The following is an 8965-nucleotide window of genomic DNA, read 5'->3' as shown; positions in this document are numbered from 1 at the left end:
TGTATTGTTTAATGATAGCTGTTTTTCAATGCATAGTTCTATTACACATACTGTATGTCATACCTGTGTTCAAAGTCTGCTAGGAAATTTTCATACAGCTAGAAAAGAGAACCTAAGGTCAATATACAGCGACTAACACATGGTATTAGCTCTTAAACTCCCAAAATCTTATTGTTAATTCTCCCCCCTGGCTGCTACACATTTCCTTGTAACTAAGTCACAAGAATTTGATGTTAGATCAAGATACAACTTCCACTTTTACAACTAATAAGTTTTGAGTACTCTCATTACCTCTTTGCTGGACAGTTTATGGATATTATATGGATAAGTTAAATGTTTATCACTTCTGGAAGTTAAATGGTTAACAGGTACCAATTTTTCAATATCAAAATTAACTGACATAATTTTAGTTCTTTGTTTTTTTAACAACTATAATAAATGAATCAATCCAAATTAATGCATCTACATGCATACTTTGTTCTTGTTAGGTAAATGGGTCTGAAAGCATTTTACATTGTACATGTATATCACCAATCTTCAGCATTTCAGCTGCACCCAACTGTGAAGACACTGAGCTGTTATAGTGCTTTACCTCTACAAGCCCTCCATATTTGTTAAAGTAGTCACTCTTGACAAACTCAGTAAGTCTCAAAGTCAGTTGATGCCATAACCTAAAGAATCATAAAATAAATCACGTTAAGTCCTATAATTCGTTATTTACAGTTTATGATAAATATTCTATAAAGACTTTTCCCATCACCAAAAAATTAAAGCGTATTAATGAAGAAAACACAACACTTATCGTTTTCAACTATATTCATGGAGGTATGATTATCAATAATAAAGTATAATTTCAGTATTTTAAGCATTGGGTTTGACGCTGTTGTTGTACCTTAAAAAGAATCAGATCACATGTCAATTAACATGTGCACAGTACAGTGACATTTCTGTCATTTGGAAAAAGACGAATTAGTATCTCTAGAGCAAAGAAATCCAAAAGCTAGCATTAGTACCCATGAATCACTGAAAATTTCTGTAGAACTGGGATAAATTCTTCTATACCATAACCAAGAACAACTTTACACTAAGCTTGAGTCTAAAAGACTGAAACTCGATCAATGACTAAGCACTTCCTCTTATACAGCTCAGAAGCGACCAAACTTACTTCTTCTCGTACAATTCACCAAGATGGGCCCAATCTGGTGCCATGGCTCCCCCTTCGCTTTGTTTTCTGCTTATGTATCCCTTAACATCCCTCATCTTAGACGAAATATTGAGTACAACTCAAGACTAATCCCGTAAAATTTTTTCAAAATGGCGTACTCATGGAACAACTTGAGCCATCGGTAGGCTGACCAGCGGCTGGTTGTTTCAGTTTGAAAGTGGGAAGAAAATGACTTTTGATCATAGGAAAGATTGTGCGGCCAGCGTCAGTATTTCGCGCCAAAATCTCGCTGCAGTATCAACAAAAAAGTTATTGCTTGAATACGTAAAATTTTAACAGTTGAATAAGTGGAAGCGAAGCATTTTAACAGCAGGTAGGAATTTGAAAAATATCACTGACGGCTTTTTAACTTACTTAAATTCACAATACCAATACGTTAAATCACAAATGAAAGCCAGTCGCACCGTCTGAGCAAATCTTACTTTAGGTATTAGTTTTTAAATTAGAGTTAATTCTTTTTGTACTTCATAAATAGGTCCTAAATGTTACCGTTCTTCCCTTTTGATACCAGCATAATATTTTCCAACAAGCGCTCATGAATAAAACTACGGAAAAGCAAGGAAATCGGACGGCATTCATACGACAACCAGGTAAAAAAAAAAGACAACTTTATAAAAGCTGTCCTGAGGTGAAGTCTGGCAAATTTGGCCGGTGTAAAAAACGAGTGCAAAATCAGTGCAAAACAAAAGCATGCATATCTTATCATGGCCGTTACACAGCTTCATTCATTACAGGAAGAGGAGTCAGAGGACGGGGAAAAGTTTAGTAATCATTTAAACCAGAAATGAGAAAGTTGAGAAAACTGTATTGAAGATTTCACCTTCTCTTCTTGTGTAACTCTGTCGTCATTTTTTATCTACATAGCATACAAAAAGTACTTTTTTTCTTTGAAATATATCTTTTTCCAGCTCGAGTGTTACTGGTCGACTATAGTCCTCCATTTGACGCAGATACATGTGAATACCTTCATGATACTTTGGTGAATTTCTTTTCACTTGTGACGCACCTCAGCGGGCCTTGTAGAACACCATTCTTTGGTTTGATTGCTCTCACAAGCCCTATTGAGGTATGATATGATTAAGTTTGCTTTTGTATCAAAATTCAATTTAAGAGAACTCGCACAGAGCAGAAAGAAGACATTAAATTTACACTAACATTAGACTAGAGGTTATAGCTTACAGGCCTGTTTGTTTATGTAGTGCTGGAGCTCATTGTAGTTTCCGAAGTGTAGCAGAAAATGACTAGTCTTTCGCATATCTTCAAGTCTCTCCAACGAAGTTGGACCCTGGCGGAGAAAAAACCTTGTCTCCTCACTGCTTAAACCGGGAACTCTACCAGGATTAGAGTGTCATTTCGGACCCGCCTTTTTTGCAGCAAACTTGGAAGGGAAATAGGGAGTGATACAGTTAAATTGGAGAACTTAAAGGATTTTAGGAAACATTGGGAGGTCATTGTAGACTCATGGTATTATCCGTAAGTGGTGCTGCCTCACGAATCATTCGAGGAAAACAACCATGAAAAAAAGGTTTTCTGTTCAACACGGCGAGTTGTTTCGCATAATTTTATTGAACTCATGAGAAAACTGTAGAGAGTCATTGTGTGATACATTTTCAGAACCTTTTTAACTTACAACATGTCCGAGGAAACTTTCCAAAGCTTCACACCGCCTTTAAAGAACTTAATAACATCGCAAGGGATGTTTCATCTAGGGTCTCTTCAGGTAAATAAGCTTTTTTTTTTTCACTTTTGTTTCTCTTTCATGCCGAACTCAACTTCAACACAATATCCTTATGAAATAGGTAGGACCAACATAATCACATGTGACGGGAAATATTTTTAAATGTCTGTCTTCTCATTTCAGACGTTATCATACAAGGGCTTAAGGAAGCTATAACACAGTTCAAACGCCAGTCGCAAAGTCTGAGACAGGTTAGAAACAACTGTCGTCAAGATTTGTGAGGCTATTAAATATTAAGAAAATTCCCTCCTATCTGCACGGTCCTGCTTTTTTTCAGAACATCGATTGTGGCTCGTAACTTCGGTGAAAAGCCGAATATTCAAGCCTTCTTAGACAATAGGGTTGAAAAAGAAATAAGCGCGAAAAACCTGAGGCAAAAAATTTGTCTTAGACGAGGGAAGGGATGCAAGGTTATCTGGGGATCTTCGAGAAACCATGGACTCAAGAATTCGGGAATTGATGGTACACTTAGATATGGCACCGTTCCCTTCTCCCACTGGTATATACCCGAAAAGTAGAATTATAGAAGTTGCCTCGAGCTCTTATCGAGCTCAATGGAAATCATTGCTATCAATTGAGAGCACTGGTCACCACATAGTTATCATGTGGGCCTCTCCAATTACATATACTTAGTAGGCTTGAAAGGCTCCAATAAGTTCGTTTTTTCTGGGGCGTTTCATCTGCTTGTCGCGAATCATACTACTTGGCCAGCTACTAAAACTAATGAATTCCACTTCGTTAATCTTGTTAGCCACATTTTTATTTTTTCCACTTTCTTTATTGGTAACAGCTTAGTTTATTTTCTCTCTGCCTAGATGAGTACATCTAACTGCCAGCTAGAGATTACATTCCTCACCTGCAGAGCGGCCACGTCAGTTGTGAGACACATCGAGGCGTTCTTCAAAGATATTGAGCTTGAAAACATAAAGGTTTAATAGCAACGAAAATGAAATACCCCCACCTCTCCACTCTTGTCGCTTTAGGGCACATTCTATGAATGTGACAAGCCATTTTTACTTTTCATTTTTATCATCACAGTCACATCCCACTTTTGCGCAATATCTGCACCTGTTTAAATCTTCAAATGTTTACAAATGAATCCACGAGCTATCTTGTGAGCTTTGCCGTGCTGATGAAATCAAATAAGGCGGAAACAATTGTCATCGCTGAAAATTTGACGGTCCCTTTTGTATTAATGAAGACTCCCTAAGTTACTACCTTTATAGCGTTAGTGCACATAATGTGGCGGAAAAATTTAATGTTCATCAGATTTTTTTAACTTTAGGGAGAAAAGGAGTGCTTTGAATAAACTTCCACCTTGTTTCATTAGTGCGGTGAATTTTTTTTTTCAAAAAAGAAACAAACGAAAACAAAAACGCCAGGTTACAAAATAGACTGCTCGAGCACCGATATCGCGAAACCATATCATATTGTTTTCCTTTTTAAAGAAAATCCAGGTTGTCATTGTGCAAAGTTCAGAAGAACTAAATAGAAAAGAAGGTGGCACTCCATCTGGTAAGAAGCTAATTGTTATAAAAGAATATGATATCACTGAGGGAATCGACAAATCACAAAATTCTAAGATTATCTCCCTATTAAACATGGAAAATCTAGGCTTAGAGAATATTAGGAAAATATCGTTGTGTAGACAAGCGACAATAGCTGATCTCTTAAAGTCGTTGTCTGGTGAAGTCATGTTCTAATGCTGATGAGTGTCTATTTTTAAAGAGAGTAGCAGTTCACCAGATGGTGACGAAAGCGAGTTATCGGATGGTGGACTTGTAGATGTCGTTTCCCTCGGGAAAGGTAAATAGTGACAATTCTTGTTTTAAAAAAGTAAAGAGAGCAAAGTGCTGAGAAACTGCAAGTTGTAAAGCGAAGATGAGAACGCACCGACACGATTGATCAGAGATATGAGTGGCTTAACAATTGAAATGAAATGTCTACTCAAAATATATCGGGTGAAATTTTCTCCATTTTTGCATGCGCAAAATCTCTCATAATTTTCGATCCAGTTTTACAGACAAACTTACGCAGACTTATAACCAACTCCCATCTCTTTCACTTTAAAGATGTCCTCAGTTTTGAAAACTTTTTCAAGATTTGGCTTCTGGATAGCAGCACAGACCAAGAACATTTACGGATAATTCTTCCGAGTGCGTTTACACAAGACAGTGAAGGTCAGCTGTAAAGATACATCTATCGGCAATTTCGTACCGTTTTGGATTCAAGCCACACTAAGAATTTACACTGCAATGTTTTGCTTGTTTTTACGAATCCTTTCAGGGGATCATAGTCAAGATAATGTCACCGAGACAAGTCTTACTCTGAAGTGTGATCTCCACGAATGCCTACTGGACCCTATTCATCTGCCTTACCAATCACACCTGGTTAGTGCTTCTCTGTCTTGAAATCATTGCTTCGTTTATCGAGGTATAATTTTTTTCGATGGCACGCCTTCTGGGATGAAAACCTGTGGAGGAGTCATCATACGCATTCAAGTAATGGCTTCCCGTGATTGAATCCACAGACTGTGTGCGCAGAATCGGCTAACGTCACCAACAAAGGTGTAGCAATAACAAAACCACACGCACTAAACTATCCAGTTCACAATTTAACTGCAATGAAACTCGTTAATACAGAGGCTGTTTGCGAGTCAGTGGTAAGTTTATTTGGTGCCTTATCATTAAGGACTACAACTAGAATGACCATTACATGCGATTTGAATATTCTATCCGTCTTTTTGGGAAAATTGTATGTCACTTTTTAACTCTATTTTTTTTCTCTTAATTTTCGGACACCTTACACTACCCTTAACAGCTCTTTGGAATGGTAAGCATTATATTCTATGTTCTACTCTCCTTTTTTAAGTGCCAGTAATTTGGTTTTATTATTTTTCGATGGTATCACTATCATCATGTTAATCCTCCCACTGTAATCTTTGTTCAACCATAAATTTTCAAAATATAACTAATCAAGGGAGAGGGTTCTTAATTACTAGTCAAGAAGGGGCTCTGTATCATAACTAGGCGAAGAACACAAAACGCTATGTGTCTATCCAAATAACCAAGAGAAAAGCCATAGCCACTAGAGCAGGCAAAAGTTGCAATGACGAAGGGTATGACAGCTTTGCATGTAACTGTGGGGCAAACTACTGAAAAGAACTGGCTCGAAGTTTCATCACAAATTTTAATTATCAGTCATAGCATATTTTGTATGTTTACAGCCATACATTGTTCGACCAACAGTTTGTTGGAAACTAGACTGGGAAGAACTGGAGAGCAATCGGCAGCACTTTTATGCTTTGTGCTCAGTACTGAAAGAACGGGTCAGTAACTTTTACGCTTTGTATATACTATCTACCCAAAACAGTAAGGTAAAGGTTCGATGTGTTTTTATCGAGCTCAACATTTTTTACATGTTTAATTTAGGGCCTGTCCCTTTTAGCCAAGACCACCGGTCCCAATGTGGCTTTACGGTGTCATCAAATGGCGATTACATCCTCCTCTCCTCAAGGACATTTCCTTTTCCTCCCTTTTGACAATTCACTACTGTTGAAGTCTATCGCAGTCAAGGAGTTGATGCTACCTAGTATTGTTCAATCGTCAGCGGAGAAACCTTGTGATAATGCGCTATCAGTTGTGGCCTCGCATCTAGACCAGGTAACTTATGTACTTGAACTTGCGGAGGTAATAGTTGCAACGCTTTTTTTTTCACAGTGTTCTTCCATGATCAGAGTACATTGCGTAATAAATATTGTATTTTTTTAAGTTAAGAGAGAACTCTCTAACTGCTCCCGATCGGATCTTGAATCATGATTGAAGGAAACGCGACACCATTCTTCGTTTCGCCGAAGCCAGGAAATGATAATTCGAATGCTTCATTTTTCCCCACAGATTGAGGTCTGCGATTCATACAATCCTCTCCTTGTTCAATCAAATCTGTACAAGTGTCTCATAGCTCAGTCCATCAAGAGTAATTCTGTTTCAAAATCGGTGAAAAAGAGATTTCAGGCTCCTCAGGTTGGTAGAATTCAGTTATCAACACACTCTACATGAGCCAATTAAGATGATAACAGTTGTAGGTATAATACGAAAATATTTTATCATAATAGTTGGGTTTGTTTTGGGAAATTTCAGAAATCTCAGGTTTCCAAGCAAGAGGGAAGGAGTAATCAATCGGTGGCAAATCAACAATCAAAGAGGACAACATCTCGAGCGCAAATGCAACAAGTGGTTTTCACAGCACCTAACGAAACCGTTTCTAACACTTCACAAAACGAATTTAGATCTGCGGCCGCCGTATTTTCCTCTTCCAAACGCTTCAGATCAAATTCTGCGGCAAACCTATATAACAGCAACCCACCAGCATTTCCTGACGACTTGTAGTTGAATATATTCTTAGAGATCACCTATTATTTATGATACTCCTTATCGTAACGCGCTTCATAATATCAGAAATTCTATCTGTCACTTCTCTAATCTGTTGCAGTCATTCAATTGTAAGCTTTCACATTCATTCTCGACTTTTAACAAAACATCTCATCGCAGGAAACCTTACGAATTGCCTCGTTATGGTAATATCTATTGACCATTTTCTAACAACTAAGAAACTTTGTCTCACAGCCTGTGATGGTAACTTGTTCCCTTTTTTAGTAAATAATGTCGTCGATGGTCAGGCCTCGTTTATCATCATTCTTTTTTCCCTTTTTTACCTGCAATTAAATTCATCACCGTTAACATAGAATTTATCAATGTCTATAAAGTAACGCTATTCCAGTAATCTAATTGGCTTAAACGTGGAACATTTTAAGCTAGTACCATCCATGTAACGTCATCGCAGTGCTGTGAAGTATCAACCTCTTTGACAAGTTTTCCCACAATCTTGTTCGTTTGCGATAACTGAGTTGAAACCAAAAATATTAGAACAAGTGAAAACCAGAAAGTAACAAGAGGATTCAATTGTTTTAGCAGTGCTGCAGACACAAGCAGAATGAAGCTCTCACAAAAGGTTAAGAGAATACAGAAGTTGGTTTTCTTTGTGATAAAGAAGGACCTTCTCTGGCTGCGCAGGATATTTTGATCAACGAGAATAACCCCGCTTCCAAGAAAAGGATGAAAAAATAGAGAAACTGACTGCTTTTCTTTTATTATTGAGATCGAGGACGTCGTTGGTGAATTCCATCCGAAACTGCGCGAACGTGCCACCTGAAAACCTACTCTGGTACCTGTTGATGTCTAGTCATTAAATGAACCGGCGGCAGAAGATATTGGCTTTGGTAATGGAGAATATGCCTTTTAATGGAAAGGCGGGGAAAGAATCCTTAAAGCGTAACATTTGCATAGAAGAACACCAAAGAACAATTAAATACTGACTAGTTTGGCTAATTTACTAGAAAACCTGCTTGTTTTTATGGTTAGGTTGTTTTCCAACCTTCTATTTTGGAGGGAAACCTACATGTTGATTTATTCTCTTTAATAACTTAGCTGAATTTTTTCACGTAAAACACTCGAAGCTGTAACGCTCCAAAATGAATGAAGCTCTAAGGCGAGCCACACTACGCGTCATCAACAGCTACTTAGGGAGAGAGTTCAATTGAGATTAAATGCGCAATCATCTGTCCCGTTGACAGATTTTTCTTTTAGCTTTTGACATGTTCTTACCTTTTTCATTTTTAACCGTGCAAAGAGAATCTATGATTTAACGGCGCTAAAGGTGTTGTAACATTTTCTTCATCAAAATCTCAAAATGAAGGACGGTTAGTAACATGGGTCGCTCACTTGGCAAGGCTCCTCACACAAAAGGATTGAAATTAGTAATTTCAATTGTTTTCATTTTCCTTACAGTTTGCTCTCGGTGCCGTACACCGGCATGGCTCGATTATTTCCTATTTGACCATATAGAGTTATTCTTACAAAAAAGAAATAAAAACATGATCTCTATCCCGCTATTATGTAGGCTTGTGGGTATTACGGCGTTTTCTCTTCCTTTGAAATTTTTTT

At 37.6% G+C, this 8965-nt stretch overlaps 2 protein-coding genes across 2 annotated transcripts in view; one reads left to right on the top strand and one right to left on the bottom strand.

Moving 5' to 3' along the window:
- The window catches only part of LOC113673420 (26S proteasome non-ATPase regulatory subunit 13), a 9065-nt gene extending 7716 nt beyond the window's left edge, over positions 1–1349 (bottom strand). Inside the window, exons 1-3 of the mRNA XM_089195800.1 lie at positions 1166–1349; positions 593–671; positions 64–98 (exon numbers count right to left, since the gene is read on the bottom strand). Coding sequence (XP_089051926.1) covers positions 64–98; positions 593–671; positions 1166–1260 — 209 coding nt within the window. The 5' untranslated portion in view covers positions 1261–1349. The remainder of the gene's footprint in view (positions 1–63; positions 99–592; positions 672–1165) is intronic.
- A 107-nt stretch (positions 1350–1456) lies between these two features.
- LOC113673448 (meiosis 1 arrest protein) lies at positions 1457–8903 on the top strand. Its single transcript, XM_089198684.1, has 15 exons — positions 1457–1538; positions 1701–1815; positions 2134–2291; positions 2840–2945; positions 3087–3154; positions 3779–3892; positions 4412–4478; positions 4692–4769; positions 5036–5143; positions 5250–5353; positions 5494–5625; positions 6190–6291; positions 6395–6625; positions 6860–6985; positions 7103–8903. The coding sequence occupies exons 2-15, from the start codon at positions 1761–1763 to the stop codon at positions 7349–7351; spliced, it is 1698 nt and encodes a 565-aa protein (XP_089054810.1). The 5' UTR covers positions 1457–1538; positions 1701–1760; the 3' UTR covers positions 7352–8903.
- Positions 8904–8965: the final 62 nt, after the last annotated feature.

The sequence above is a fragment of the Pocillopora damicornis genome, chromosome 2 (assembly GCF_964200805.1).
Source record: "Pocillopora damicornis chromosome 2, jaPocDami1.2, whole genome shotgun sequence".
Classification (NCBI taxonomy): domain Eukaryota; kingdom Metazoa; phylum Cnidaria; class Anthozoa; order Scleractinia; family Pocilloporidae; genus Pocillopora; species Pocillopora damicornis.
The sequence above is the reverse complement of the archived record's forward strand: the minus strand, read 5'-3'. Positions and strand labels throughout refer to the sequence as shown.